Consider the following 16,588-nt stretch of genomic DNA (forward strand, 5'->3'; position numbering starts at 1 on the left):
AAAAGTTAGGCAAAAGTAATAAAAATAAATCAATATGAATATGAAGCTATCATTAGAGGCAGCAAATGCACATCCTCCACATGAAGCCTAATTATATCTGATAATTAAAATAAATATGATATTTAAAATAAAAAACATCAGCCAGTAGTACGGCAAAAATGCAGAGCGAAACGAAACGCAAAATAATATAAAATAAACAAACAGGGAAGGGAAAGTAGAAATAATAAGACAAAAAGGTAGTCGATAATCCCCTGTATAATTTAGTATTTTATTAAACCCAATTAATAAAAACGATGTAAATTTAAAATAATGCCAATTATATATAATTTAGCGGTACCACCCTCAAAGGTACCAGTTCCAAAAGACGTGAAATATCACCAAAAAGGGGTTAAAGAAACTACAAAAACTGAAATATCAAAATAATAGACTGACCATTATGCCCCGTATCGACAGAGGACCACGAGGCCAATAATGGTCATGGAATCGCTGCATTTCAATCGTCATACAAATCATCGCAAAGGCGGAAATATCGAAGAACCAAACCACCCTTCCATCCTCCGATAGATCAACCAATGCAGAGGATTTGCATGGCGGTGGTTCTATAGATTATTTCTCGCTGCATAAGGACCACCGGCATGCAAATCCTCTGCATTGGTTGATCTATCGGAGGATGGAAGGGTGGTTTGGTTCTTCGATATTTCCGCCTTTGCGATGATTTGTATGACGATTGAAATGCAGCGATTCCAAGACCATTATTGGCCACGTGGTCCTCTGTCGATATGGGGCATAATGGTCAGTCTATTATTTTGATATTTCAGTTTTTGTAGTTTCTTTAACCCCTTTTTGGTGATATTTCAGTTTTTGTAGTTTCTTTAACCCCTTTTTGGTGATATTTCAGTTTTTGTAGTTTCTTTAACCCCTTTTTGGTGATATTTCATGTCTTTTGGAACTGGTACCTTTGAGGGGGGTACCCCTAAATTATATATAATTGGCATTATTTTAAATTTACATCGTTTTTATTAATTGGGTTTAATAAAATACTAAATTATACAGGGGATTATCGACTACCTTTTTGTCTTATTATTTCTACTTTCCCTTCCCTGTTTGTTTATTTTATATTATTTTGCGTTTCGTTTCACTCTGCATTTTTGCCGTACTACTGGCTGATGTTTTTTATTTTAAATATCATATTTATTTTAATTATCAGATATATATATATATATATACACACACACATATAAGAACTATGCTTTTTTATTTTTAACAATATAGCCTAAGATATGTGTAATGTAAATATAGGTCACCTAAGATATGTAAATACAGGTCACCACCACAAAACAATAAAAACAATTAGTAATTTCCGATTTATTGAGCTTTTCTGTTAGTGCAATCTATTAAAAATGGTTAGTAAACTCGATCTTATTGCAATTATGATGATACTGATAGCTGGAATTCTGTGGAATTTTACGTTATTATGATGAAATGTGCTTCCCCTTCACCGAAATCTTCAATCATATAAAAAATAGAAATAAATTTTCAGAATCTTCTCTTCATTCCTATTTTTTGAGCTTCATAAAGTTGTTACTCTGTATCTCACTTGCACATATCGTGTTAGTTGCAATTTGTGTGTGTGTTCCGTGTTCTTTGTTATTGATTGCGTATCTTTTTTACTGTTTTAAATTTTAAACCACCCCGCAAAATGTTAGAGAACAGAAACATCAACTAGTTAATTAAGCTAAGCACGCAAGCATAAATTTATTTTTAAGTTGCTAACCTGTGGGAAATATTCTTCCGATTTTAATGCATCATTTAATTTTGTTAATTGGAGGAAGTAAAGTATAAATTTGTGCTCTATATCTTTAATTTTATAGCCTGTGGATAATATTTCTCCTATTTTCGCTTATTAGAATAGCCATTTAATACAATTAAAATTCAGTTTGCAAATGTGTTCACAATGATTGGCACTTACTAAATATTGTATGCAGTAGTGAACGGTATTTTTTTTGCAAAGTCCATCGTAAAATGATTTGATCGTAGATTAAATTAAATTACGTATTGTATTTAGATTAAATTAGTTTTCAATAAATACTGTATTCTAAATTATTATTCATTGTATATTTTTTTCAGCCTAATTTAACTTGGTTACAAATCGTAAAATGCTGTACATGATGAAGTTTGTTGGGGGTTATAATCTCAGTGCATTGTACTCAACTGTACATGTGTTTTGTATCTACAAGACAGAAGTTGGACTTAATTGAATGAAAAAATACCGATTAAATATGTAAGTCAAGGAGTGCCCTGTACACACGCGCGCACGCACACACACGTGCATGTATTCATTATGCTAAATTAATTATGGTAAATGCATTCATTCAGAATGCATTTACCACCTAGAAACTACCTAAAAAGCAGTGCGTAATTGATATTGAATTTGGACTTTGTAATGTTCCACAAAAAGATTTATTTATTCAACAAGTTAACCAGGTGGTGAATAACATAAAAGAAACGCGACTTCCTAAATTGAATATACATGACAGTTCAGCTTTATGTGAACTTCGGGAAAATAAAAACATTATTATTCAGCGGGCAGATAAAGGAGATACGGTTGTAATACTCGATAAACTCGATTATATTAATAAGTTAGAGTCAGCTGTTTCAGATACCTCTACTTATCTTGAAGAAGATCCGGCACTATTTACCAATTTGGTCAAGCAATACAATAAATCATTAACCACAAATCGAAAATACGTCTACATTACTATGGCTCAGTTAAAGGAATTGAAGGCCAGAACTCACAATATTCCTGCACTTTTCGGTCAGGTAAAATTACACAAGACTGGATTTCCTATTCAGCTCATTGTTTCCTACAGAAACTCGGAATTTTCATTCTTGTCCACATATGTATATAGCATTACAAAACCCTTTAGATAGGTGATGCAATTTGGGATTAAGAACTACGAATCATTATTTAATAACCTTAAGGACTGCAGAATTGGCAATAATGACAATTTATTCTCACTAGATGTTACCTTATTCTCTTTAGATATTATTTGGGATATGTTAAATAGTAACTCTATACCGTTTAATTATACGATGCTTCCTATTAAAGAAATTTTTCATTTCATTAAACTGTTAGTTGAAGCCAAATATATCACTTTCGAGACAAAGTGTAAAAACAAATTTTTGGTTTGCCAATGGGATTAAGCCTTAGTGGCTTAATATTGGAGATCTATCTCTCAACGATTGAGCATATATATTTAATAACACCTTTTCGACCCCATATCACATACTATGGGAGGTATTTAGACGATGTTCTAGTAATTACTGATAGTAGTACTATCCAAGACATTTTACATTCGTTTAACAATATTCATTCTAGACTCAAATTTACATTGGAAAGGGAGGATACGGATACTAAGTCAGTGAGAGTCAGAGCACCGACTCTCTTTAAAAATTACAGCTGTGAATTACAGGCTCCGAAAAAGCGATGTGTTTGCCATTTAATTTACCTAATTATTATTTTGTATTGTACTTTATAAGTAGCCTTATAGTTCTAGTTGCGCTGGTTATTTTTATTTTAGATAAGAGTTTTTGTAGATTACTACTTAATATATGTAAAACCGTTGTTTCGTCAGAATCTTGCAGCCATTATTTTTGTATAGAGGGGTAGGGAAATCAAATATTTAATTGTGGTAACTAGGTAGCTCTAATGTAAAAATATATAGCGTAATACGCATCACTGCATTTAGGATTCTATTAGATAGTGTAGTATTGACAATTAATTAATTAAATTTATTGATCTTATTAATTTAAAATACCATGCCCCAGACTAGAGCAGCAAAGCAACGGGCACAAAGTGGCAAGAATGCTGTGACTCAGAGGAGAACTGAGGGGGGGGGTGACTCTCCAACGCACCACAGCCTAAAAAAATGTGCAACTTGTGAAAAGTTTGCCGAACTCTCTGGAACAGAACATGATCTAGCCAAAGAGGATGTCTTTGTGTGTGACAGGTGCAGAGAGAGAGTGTCTAGAATTTAGCGTCAACTCAGCGTTCTAATGGGAGTCTATGAGAGCTTGAGGTGTAGGGTAGACGCCCTCGAATAAATTAATATGAGGGGCCCGTCAAGCTTTCAGCTGCCCAACTCAATGCCAGAGCTCACTCTTGGGCATCAGGCAACACAGTGACAATCTCCAAGGCAGAATGCGCTGGTCCCACAGGAGTTAGTTATTGTTGGTGACTCTATTGTCAGTAAGACAGGGAATATATTGTGTAAAAAGGATAGATGGAATAGGACCAGAGTATGTCTCCCAGGGGCAAAAGTTGATGACATTGTGAAGCATATAACATCTTTTAAGGGCACAAAGAGTGATACTGTAGTACACGTTAGCACTAATGACATTAAGAATAGGAGATCTGCAGATTTACTTAACAAGTACAGGTCAATGTTGCAAAAAAGTCGTGAGTTAGGGTTAAATTTTAGTGTCTGAAATTCTGCCCAGACAAAATAGGAGGGAGTACATGATGAGAGCCTTGTCAATCAATTCAGCCCTGGAGAGAATGTGCAAGGCTCAAGGAGTAGAATTTTTATTCAGTGTAGTCTGTGCTTGTTAACAGAAGAGACTGCTTCTATGAGGATGGGATACACTTCAATAAAAAGGATGCAAGAATATTTGTTGATGCTATCGAGACAGTGTTAGGTGGGTCAGAAAACTGCTAGCTTGGTAGGGGGGATTCACAGACTAAAAGGTTAAAAGTAGCCACAGGCAGAGGTGAAGGTGATTCTTGCACTACTTCTAGAATAAGCAGTGGCCTGGAGTGAGTGATGCTGGAGGTTTCAAGGACTGATGGCAGTGATCGTGAAACAGGTATATGGGATGTGTTAGGGTAACTAAGAATAAGAATAGGTGCATGTATACTTGCATGTATACCAATGCTAGAAGTATAGTAAATAAATTTGATGAATTTGAAGTGTTAGTCAAGACATCAAAGGGGGATATTGTTGGGATATCAGAGACGTGGTGTCACACAGATATTAGGAATGCAGAATTGGAATTTAGGGAGTACAATGTGTACAGAAAGGATAGACAGGATACGAATGGAGGAGGTGTTATGCTGTTAATTAAGAAAATCATAAAATCAAAAGAAGTGTATCCAGTTGATATAGATAAATAGTGGAATGTTGAGTCAGTTTGGTGTGACATAAGCATTGCAAAAGCAAAAATAACAGTAGGAGTGTGTTATAGGCCTAATGACTCAAAAGAGTACAATGAATAATTGTACAGAGAACAGAGTTGGCTAGTCAATCAGAATGTCTTAAAATGGGGGATTTTAACTTCCCAGATATTGACTGAAACTTGTGGATGGTCACTCCCACACTAGTAAGACTTTTGTGAATTTATTAGATTGTTTTCTGCAGCAGCAGCATGTTCAAGAGGCAACCAGAGAGGGTAATATTCTTGATCTGTTTATCAGCAGTGATCATTCGTGTATTAAGAATTTGCAGATAAAGGAACCACTAGGTGGCAGTGATCACAGAGTACTGATGTGGGATTTACTTAAAGATATAATTACCATATCAGGGGTAAAGGAAAGGGTTTTTTCTCCCGTAAAGGTGACTACAGTGGTCAGAAACAGTTTTTAAATTCTGTACAGTGGGATCAACTGATGATGTTACCAACAGGAAATTCTAAGCGGAATTAATCGTGGAAGCTACTAAATGTTTCATACCTATTAAGAAATATTGTTCAAGGTTTAGGCCTAAATGGTTATCAAATGAACTAATGAGACTTATGACAGAGAAGAAAAATGCATGGGATGTATATAAATTATCAAGCGACATAGAAGCCTATGGCAGATATAAGCTAGTCCGTAATCAAGTCACAAAGGAGGTTAGGCAGGCAAAGGCAGATTACGAGAAACCTTTGGCAAAGGATGCTAAGAAAAACAGCAAGGATTTCTTTACTTATATAAACCCTAAAAGAAATGGGATGAATCTGATTGGGCCACCTGATATCGATGATTCGACTGTTGATGATCCTGCTCAGATAGCAAACAAACTGAATGAGTATTTTGCATCTACATTCACACATGATGAGTTATTAAGGTTTGAAAATGCCAGAAGATTATCAAATTGTAGCGTAGCAGGGTGCTTAAGGATTTTGTAATAACTGAGAGCAAAGTGGAGGAGAAATTGTTGAAGATAAACACAAGAAAGGCACCCGGGGTGGATGGGATCTATCCAGTTATATTAAAGGAGATGGCAAAGGAAGTAAGCCAACCCTTAGTCATAATTATGAGAGCATCCTTGGACTCAGGGGAGGTCCCCACAGACTGGCTTGTGCAAATGTTTCCCCAATTCACAAGGGGCATTAAATTGGGGAAACATTTGGGGGGGGGGGGGATCGAAGAGTTACACGAGTAATTACAGACCAGTTAGTTTAACTTCTATTCCGGGTAAAATAATGGAGTCACAGGTTAAAGATGCATTGCAGGATCATCTAGACAAGACTACAGCAATAATTCAGACACAGCATGGGTTTGTTAAGGGAAAGTCTTGTGTGACAAATATGATTGCTTATTATGATGTGGTTACAAAGGAACCGGATGCAAAAAATAATTTTGATATCATATACTTGGATTTCAGGAAAGCTTTTGACACTGTTGCGCATGGAATACTGGTACAAATTGGAGCAGAATGGTATTAAGGGTAAATTGCTACAGTGCATAAAAGGATGGTTGAGTAGGAGAAGACAGAGGGGTGGTAATCAATGGGTGCTGCTCTTCGTTATTAGTGGAGTCTCAGGGGGTTTGTTGTTGGGCCCACTGTTGTTTTGTATATTTATCAATGATATTGATGAAGGTATATCGGGCTTAGTGTCGAAGTTTGCAGATGATACAAAGGTTGGCATAGTTGTTAATGACAGTAATGGCAGTGTGCTACTGCAACAGGATCTTGAAAATTTGGGCAGATGGGCTGAGAAGTGGCAACTGAAGTTTAACCTTGACAAATGCAAAGTACTGCATATGGGTAGAAATAACCCCAGAGAAACGTACCAACTGTGTGGTACTACACTTAAGGTGATAGAAAATGAAAAAGACCTGGGAGTCAGATATGAAGTTTTCTCAGCAATGCAGACAGGCTGATAGGGCAGGTCATGGGGTTTTGTCAATGATATATAGGAATGTTGCTAGCAGGGAAAAGTAGTGATTGTCCCTCTGTATAAGGCAATAGTTAGGCCAGGATCCGGAAAAGTGGCCCCTCGCATTTCGCCTCCTGTAGATATTAAGTAGACTATAGAAATGTAAATGATACACCTAAATTTTTAATAATTCTAATTTATTTTGTTTTAATAGAATAAATGCACATTATTATTGTTTAAAACTCAAAGTTGTATGCAATGCCTCTAAGGTAATCAATCACATTATGATTTTGAAAATCTTGGACTATTCTTTTGATTCTAGCAGAAATTGCAACATACTTCTTGTTTCTATGATTGCCTGAATTACCGGAAATTAGTTGTGTAATTTCGAAATTGTTTAGCCCTTGTTGTTTCTTTAAAGAATCAATGAATCGGTAAATATTTGGGGATAAAGTAGCACAAGTTACCTGAAATCCTCTGTGCCACCCCCTCCACGCCGTTGTTGGTATGTTGCTGATCATTCAGTGTTCGTGGGTAAACATTCCACAATTCGATGGCAAAAATGGGTAATTGCCAGCCTCTCCACTGTCTTCTTCCAATATATGTATCTTCAAAGTAGTTTGCAATCACCATAGCTTCAATGGGGTAGTCATCAGTTTCAACTAAATCTTCAAATGCTTGAATAACGTTAGCAGGAGGAATAAATGCCAATGCCGGAATCATTCGGATCCAACGAGCAAATTCATGGTCTTGTTCATATCGGGCTTTTAAACCTTCATTCTGTACCTTTCGCCAAACGCTTTGGAAAAGATGAAAAAAACAACCGGTATTTACAATACCAGGAAATTCTTGTTGGAAGGCTTGCATGGCACTGTGTTCAAAATCTGTAATAAGTCACTGGGGTTGGAGACCCGGTTGTAGATTTTTAACTTCTTGAAGCAACTTGACGTATGTGGCACGAGTTTTGTTTGGCAGAAGCGCATAGACTACTGGAATAACTGCATTGAATTGAACCTCATGAATTGTATAAAGCTGATGGAAATGCGTGGGTACTGTGCTAAAAGTTCCATCAGAAAACCACTCATGGCTACGCGGCAATAACTGAAGATTGTTACTAGTGGAAAAAATAAGCATGTGACCCGGGAGAAGTTCATCCTGAGAACCATACAACTGTTGTACATTGCCATCGATGATAATTTCTTGATAATTTTGTGGAATTACTAGGTCCTGGAGATTGCTCGGTAAAGAAGGAGTACCATTGTTGCATCGAACATGACGAATGATTCGTTTAAGTAAATCCTTTTTAGGAAGTAATGCCGTGACATTGGCATGAGCCTCTGCAATTACTGATGCAAAATTTCTGTGGCCATTCGTTCATGGTTGTTGCATGTTGCCATATTTGACTAATCAATTGCAATGCTTCCGACCTTGCAGCTTGAGCTGCAGGGTTATGTTTAGTTACGACTTTCACAACTGGGCCTTCCAAAACCCCCTGTCCAAACATGCCCTTTGCAGGTGGAACGTTTTTCACAAACCCAGATTCCATGTTTTTCATCTAGAGTTCTCTTTGAAAACACGTAAATGTGGTTGTCATCATCTACCAATTTTCTTTTGCCTCTTATTGACGAAACCCTTTTTGCCATTGTACATACAGGATTAATCAATCAAGATGCAAAAATAATACGCAGATATTGCACTGCCTGCGACTCTCAGCTTGTTCATGTGATGCACCACCGATAATGAGGCAGCGAAAACAGCAAATGTGCGCTGTCCACTGCACCAGGAAATGTGAGGAGAGCCAGATGTAGGAACTTTTATTGTTTGAATTTAGACAAATCAGAACAAGATTCACTTGTTACTGAAAAGATTCCTATAAGATTAGTCACTGTTCCCTCCCCCATGTCTGTCACTAACCACGTGACTATCGCCCTCATGGTCGAGTATGTATTCTTTCCATTGTGAAAGGATTAACAGTTCCAGTTAATCCTTTCACAATGGAAAGAGAACCCTGAAGACATACAAAAGGGGAGAAATTAGTTTAAAGGCTATGTGACAATTTGTACATGAATGTAATTTTGAAAATTTGTTCAGAAAAGTTAGAGTTATCGGAAGTTCAGTTCGAGTAATCGAGAGAGTTTAACATTGAAAATTATCTACTGGGGGCGAAATGTGGCGGGGGCGAAATGTTCCAGGGGGCGGGATGTGGGGGGCAAGATGCGAAGGGCTACTTTTCCGTAAAGCGGTCAGGCCACGCCTTGAGGACTGCATACAAGTCTGGAGGCCTGATTTTGGGAAGGATGTAGTTTGCTTGAGCGTGTACAGTGTAGGGCAACAAGATTGGTGAGGGGAATGAAGGGATCCTCTTACCAAGAGAGGCTTAAGTTCTGCAAATTGCAATGGCTGGAGACTAGGCACCTGCACGGTGATCTGATTGAGGTGTATAATGCCTTGAATGGGTTGAGCATGCTGAATTCTGATGGGATTCTTCCACTTGTTCAGATTCCGAACCTAAGGGAGGGCATAAATTCAAATTAAAGAAAGACAGATGTAGAATAGATGTGCGGAAATTTGCCTATAGCCAGTGAGTGGTCAATTGCTTGAACAAACTTCCATCTGTTGTTGTGGAAGTTGATAGGTTAAATAAATTTGAGGAACTGGACATTTAGAGGGAATGGTTGTGTAAATTTTTTTTTTTTTTTTTTTGGCTGATGCTGCATAAGCTCATACACTTTCTTTCTTTCTTTCTTGCATCACATGCTACTACTACTACTACTTATGTAAACAGTTTATCATGGGGAAGTGACCACTTCCATAAGCATTTTCCTCCACCCCCAAGTAAAAGAAGGGAGGAGAGAAGGGGAGTAGATAGATCAATGAAAGAAAATGTATGGGTAGGCATGTGAAAAAAAGTATTTGGCCCATATTTAGGAGGGAGAGGTTGTTGTCAGTGCATATATGCTCTATGACTTCTCCATTCCATTAGTATCGGTGTTACCCCACAGGGTGTTATGTCCATTAAAATCCCAAGTGGTAAGAAAGGGGAAGGTAACTACAAAATAAGATCATCAAGGACTTTTTGGGGTATGTCAGTCCCAGGTAGCAAATAAATGGAGCAGACTTCATTTATCCTAAAATGCATCTTAAACTCTGTTGCAGTAATCCTCAAATACGGCTACGTGGTGGGTGATTTGTTCTCAGTTAATGGTTGTTCTCTGTGATATTCTACTTTTTTGTGCAGTATTTGTGTGTTGTGTAAGATTAATATGCCCTGTAATTGCGTGAATAGTCTGGATGACTTTGTCACATATGTGAAGAAGTCACCTTATCTTCAAGAAAGCGTCCCTTAACTTGAGCCATAAAAAAGGCCTACTTCTTGTACTTTGGATGCAAAGTAGGTGACCAGGAGAAGAACTGGGCTCCACATATATGCTGCACTACCTGTTCATCAAAACTCAATGCATAGGTTAATCGAAAGGGATGTTTTATGCCTTTCGCAGTGTCCATGATGTGGAGGGAGCCAACAAATTACATCACAGACTGTTACTTCTGTATGGTACCTCCTATTAGAAAAGGGATGACAAGGAAGAAAAAGTGGACAGTGGCATACCCAAATATACCATCTGAAATTCATCCTGTGCCTCACAGTGTACCTATTCCTGAAGCACCTGATTGTTTTTCTGTACACTCTGATGAAGATGAAGGCACCGATGAACATCAACTTGATATTCACGAACAAGTACAGCAACTGTCTACGTCAAGGGATCCTGTATTTTGTCCAAACCTTTATCCTGCTGAACCACATAAGGTCACAGAAAGTAAACTTAATGATCTCATCAGGGATCTCAAACTGCCGAAGAATAAGGCAGAGCTTTTGGCCTCAAGGCTACAATAGTGCTATCTTCTAGATCATTCTGTGAAAGTCACAGCATTTCGTAAGAAGTAAAGACTATGATAAATTCTATCAAACAGAAGGTGAACTTGCTGTTTGAAAGGATAAAAGGTAAAAAAAAAAAAAAAAAAAGATTTTTAAGGATGTTGATGCTTTAATGGCAGCAATGAACATGGGGCATGTTCCTGAAGAATAGCAACTATTTATAGACGCTTCTAAGGTTAGTCTTAATGGAAATATGCTGCCTACAATACCTCTTGTGTATGCCATCCACAAAAAAAAGGAACATACTCAAACAAACAGAACCTCCTCTTAGGTGTACACTATCAGAAGTATAAGTGGCAGATATGTGGTGATTTAAAGGTAGTCTCCATTTTTTTTTTTTTTTTTTTTTTAATGAAAATCCCAAACATGGGAGGTATTAGAACCTGTAGTATTTAGTCACGTTCAATGGGTTGGGGGTTGAGAAGACAAAAGAAGAAATTTGTTGACATTAGACTTGAACTTCTGTAGACTGAAATTTTCAGGAAATACGTATGACGGAAGGTTGTTCCAGAAAACAGCAGTTGAATGAATGAATGAGGAAGATGAAAAGTTGGTTCTGTGAGTTTGAACATTAGAACTACAAAAGGGTTACACTACGTATCGTTGCTTTCTCAGTGAGTGGGATAGTCGTGCCAAGGACTACGAGAAGAGGAGTTGGCCTTAACAAAAATCATTAACACCTGGAATTAAGAATGTCGCATTTGAATCTCTGGTAGATCCAAATAAAGTTTTCCTTCCACAACTCCACATCAAACTGGGGCTCACTGAAAAATTTCATGAAGGCTTCAGAAGTGAATGGTTCTGCTTTCACATACTTGCATGAGAAATTTCCTAGTTAGGGTGTTTATCTCCCACTTGGCGCTGTTTAAAACAGCAGCAAGTGGAGGATAAGGTACAGAGAAGATTAAGGCATTTTCACTGGTCCACAAATAAGGCATTAGTGATAGCAAGAAATCAACATGGAAAGCCTTTCGAAATGTTTTGACTAGTTTTCTAGGAAATGTTTAAGCCGGCAACTACGGGCAATTTGTGGAAGATCTCGTTACTTCTTATGAAAAACTGGGGTGCATCATGTCGTTGAAGATGCATTTCTTGCACTCACATGTGGATTTCTTCCTGCCAAACTGTGATGCCATCAGAGATGAACATGGTGAATGCTTCCATCAATACATCAGTGATGGAACAAAGATACAAAAGCAAATGGAGTACCGCCATGTTAGCTGATTATTGTTGGATGGTGAAAAGGGATGTTCCTGAAGCTGAATACAAATGAAAGGCAAAAAGGTCCTGTGTTTGATACAGGTTCGTAGCTACATTTTACAGGCATATAAATACAAAATACCTTGTATAAATATAAAAAACTACTTTTTTTGAAAACAAGAACTAACTGCCATTTTAAGCCAACTGCTATTTCTATGTTTGGCACCCCAAAATCTATGAAGTAAACTTACTTTCATGCCTGTAACAAGATATGACCCAAAATTTGTTGTTCAGTGTAATTTATCTGCATTCCATGCATTTTTATTCTCTGCCACAAGTCTCACTAGTTCATCTGACTAGTTCATCTCACTAGTTCATCTGGGAACATCATCAGTTGGTTCCATTGTATAGAATTTAAAAACTGTCTGAGGAAACCCTTCCCTTTGCTCTTGATGTTAGTCACATCTAAAAGTAAATCCCACATCAATACACTGTGATCACTGCCACCTAATGGTTCCTTTATTTCCAGATTTTTAATGCATGAATAATCACTGCTGATAAATTAAGATTAAGAGTATTACTCCTTCTGGTTACCTTTTGAACATGCTGCCATAGAAAATAGTCATGCAATAAGTCTTGCTTTTCAGATAAAAAGATCATTTCCTTGCCAGCCATATTAAGGTATAAGTAAATTACTAGGTAGTCTGAAAAGAATTAGCATTAGTAGTGGCATATGACGCAAGTTTATAAAAAGCACAGCCAAAAAAAAAAAAATCATTTGAGAAAAAAAAAAAAAAAATCATTTGAGAAAAAAAAAAAAAAAAAATTGAGTTACCTATATTCATTTCTTACTGAATAAAATTCAGCATTTCATGAATATTAAAATGCTAGTAAAAATATTACCTTCTCTGATGCTGTAGCAAGCTTGACTCCACTACTATTAAATGCCATTGCTGCCACAGGGCTGTCATGAGCTGCAATCATTCTCGTTGCATGCTGCAATGTTATGTTATATATATATATATATATATATATATATATATATAAATAAATAAATAAATAATACATCTAAGTTAGCAAAACCAAAATATATAACACCTACAAAAGGACTCATTCTCTCACAACTATTTCTAATGACTGTATTTATGAATATCATAAATGTAACTATATGTCTGTATTTTTTTTCAAAACTGAGTACTTCCAAGTTGCCCAAATTGTCTAGTTGTTAATTTTCAAGCTATAAAAGAAGGTAAAAAATCTCAAATTATATTGAAACAAAAATTTGCTTAAGATTTCTAGAGGCTCACAAACAATTTTTCCACGAAGATTTTAAGTCATCACTGCATTCTAAGCAATGTTAGTGTAAAATTAAATTACAAGAAGAAATACAATAAAACTTTATAATTATGAAGAAAAATCAAAATCTGAGAATCTCTGCTGCAAAAAATAATACTTTTTGTGTAAAGAGGAATTGTGAACACCCCCACCTCAAAATGAAATGTACTAACTGCCAATGCTTCAATGACAGTTTAGTTGAAAAATGAGTTGAGTGTTAATAATATAAAATTGTAGGTGATATTGATAAAAAGAGTCATATCAAAAAGAAGCCAACATTCCGATGCCCCCTCTTATGGATATTCTTCAATGGATTTAGAATTAAAATGTAAAAAATTTTACTTGCACTGCAAAAACCTATCAATAACTTTTAATATCCTATCGTAATTAAGATTATAAAGGAAGAATGACTACATACAGTTGTCAGTCTGTGGTACAATGTTTGTGTAAACAATGAAATGGTGAGACTAGAAGTAGAGAAGAAATATGCATGAGATGACTGTAAAATCATCCCATGATTTTACAATCATGGTTTACATGATTTTACTTAACATAGAAGACACTTTAAGTATAAATTGGCCTGCAGATGAGTTACTAAGAGAGTTAGGCATGATAAGGCAGATTACAACCAGTCTTTGGCTGAGAACACAAAGAAAAATAGTAGCAATGAATCCAGTTCTTTTGTAACAACCTCAAAAGAAGTGCTTCCAGTTCATATAGATGAACAGTCCACTGTTGAGTCAGTTTGATGTGACATAAGAACTGCGACAGCAAAAATAAGAGTAGGAGTGTGTTATAAGCCTAATGACTCGAATGAGTACAATGAACAATTGTATATAGAAATAGAGTGGGCTAGCAAATCAGAATGTCTTATAATGGGGGATTTTAACTTCCCAGATATTGACAGGAACTTGTGGGTTGGTCACTCTCACACTAGTAAAACGTTTGTGGATTTATTGGATGACTGTTTTCTGCAGCAGCATATTCGAGAGGCAACCAGAGAGGGTAATACTCTTGATCTGGTTATTAGCAGTGATCATTCGTGTATTAAGAATTTGCAGATAAAGGAACCACTAGGTGGCAGTGATCACAGTGTATTGATGTAGGATTTACTTAAAGATATAATTACCATCAGGGGTAAAGGAAAGGGTTTTTGTTTCCATAATGGAGTACAGTGATCTCAGACAGTTTTTAAATTCTGTACAATGGGATCAACTGATGATGTTACCAACAAACTGAATGAGTATTTTGCTTCTACATTCACACATGAGGAGTTATTAAGGTTTGAAAATGCCAGAAGGTTATCAAATTGTAGCTGGGTGCTTAATTATTTTGTAATAACTGAGAGCAAAGTGGAGGAGAAATTGAAATTAAACATAAGAAAGGCACCTGGGGTGGATGGGATCTATTCAGTTATATTAAAGGGGGTGGCAAAGGAAGTAAGCAAACCCTTAGCCATAATTATGAGAGCATCCTTGGACTCAGGGGAGGTCCCCACAGACTGGAGATGTGCAAATGTCCAATTCACAAAGGGGGATCGAAGGGTGACACGAGTAATTACAGACCAGTTAGTTTAACTTCTGTTCCGGGTAAAATAATGAAGTCACTGATTAAAAAAGCATTACAGATCATCTAGACAAGGCTGCAGCAATAATTCAGACACAGCATGGGTTTGTTAAGGAAAAGTCTTGTCTGACAAATTTGATTGGTTATTATGATGTGGTTACAAAGGAACTGGATGGAAAATATAATTTTGATATCATATACTTGGATTTCTGGAAAGCTTTTGACATTGTTGCACATGGAAGACTACTGTACAAATTGGAGCAGAATGGTATTAAGGGTAAATTGCTATAGTGGATAAAAGGATGGTTGAGTGGGAGAAGACAGAGGGTGGTAATCAATGGGTGCTACTCTTCTGGACTAATGTTATAGTGAAGTCCCACAGGGTTTGGTGTTGGGTCCACTGTTGTTTTGTATATTTATCAATGATATTGATGAAGGTATATCAGGCTTAGTGTTGAAGTTTGCAGATGATACAAAGTTGGCAGGGTTGTAATGACAGTAATGGCAGTGTGCTACTGCAACAGGATCTTGAAAATTTGGGCAGATGGGCTGAGAAGTGGTAACTGAAGTTTAACCTTGACAAATGCAAAGTACTGCATATGGGTAGAAATAACCCCAGAGAAGTGCACCAACTGTGTGGTACTACACTTAAGGTGGTAGAAAATGAAAAAAAACTGAGAGTAATTGTGCAGTCAGATATGAAGTTTTCTGAGCAATGCAGACAGGCTGCCATGGGGTTTTGTCAATGATATATAGGAATTTTGCCAGCAGGGAAAAGGTGATTGTCCCTCTGTATAAGGCAATGGTCAGGCCATGCCTTGAGTAGTGCGTACAGGTCTGGAGGCCTCATTTTAGGAAGAATGTAGATTTGCTTGATCATGTACAGAGAAGGGCAAACACGATTGGTGAGGGGAATGAAGGGATCCTCTCACCAAGAGAGGCTTAAGTTCTGCAAATTGCAATGGCTGGAGACTAGGCACCTGTGTGGTGATCTAATTGAGGTGTATAAGGCCTTGAATGGGTTGAGCACGCTGAATTCTGATGGGATTCTTCCACTTGTTCAGATTACGAACCTAAGGGGGCATAAATTCAAATTAAGGAAAGACAGATGTAGAATAGATGTGTGGAAATTTGCCTTTAGCCAGCGGGTGGTTAATTGCTGGAACAAACTTCCATCTGTCGTTGTGGAAGTTGATATATTCAATAAATTTAAGGAGAAACTGGACAAACAATTAGAGGGAATGGTTGTGTGAATTTTTTTTTTTGGCTGATACTGTATAAGCTCATACACTGCTTTCTTACATCACATGCCACTACTACTACTACTATCTTCTGGAATAAGTGGGAGAGAAATTTACGTTGGTGAAAAAGTTTTCTAAATAAACTAGATTATTATTTGTTAAGCATGTTAGA

The 16,588-nt window shown here is 36.8% G+C and overlaps 1 protein-coding gene across 2 annotated transcripts in view; it reads right to left on the bottom strand.

The window, feature by feature from the left end:
• Positions 1–16,588, bottom strand: part of LOC150083157 (WD repeat domain phosphoinositide-interacting protein 2-like) — a 387,374-nt gene that overhangs the window by 234,948 nt on the left and 135,838 nt on the right. For both annotated transcript variants that reach the window (XM_090377860.1, XM_090377861.1), the window contains exon 5: positions 13,178–13,270. In XM_090377860.1, coding sequence (XP_090233986.1) covers positions 13,178–13,270 — 93 coding nt within the window. The remainder of the gene's footprint in view (positions 1–13,177; positions 13,271–16,588) is intronic.

Source organism: Mastigoproctus giganteus, chromosome 7 (assembly GCF_048544385.1).
Source record: "Mastigoproctus giganteus isolate SK-2022 chromosome 7, ASM4854438v1, whole genome shotgun sequence".
Classification (NCBI taxonomy): Eukaryota; Metazoa; Arthropoda; class Arachnida; order Uropygi; family Thelyphonidae; genus Mastigoproctus; species Mastigoproctus giganteus.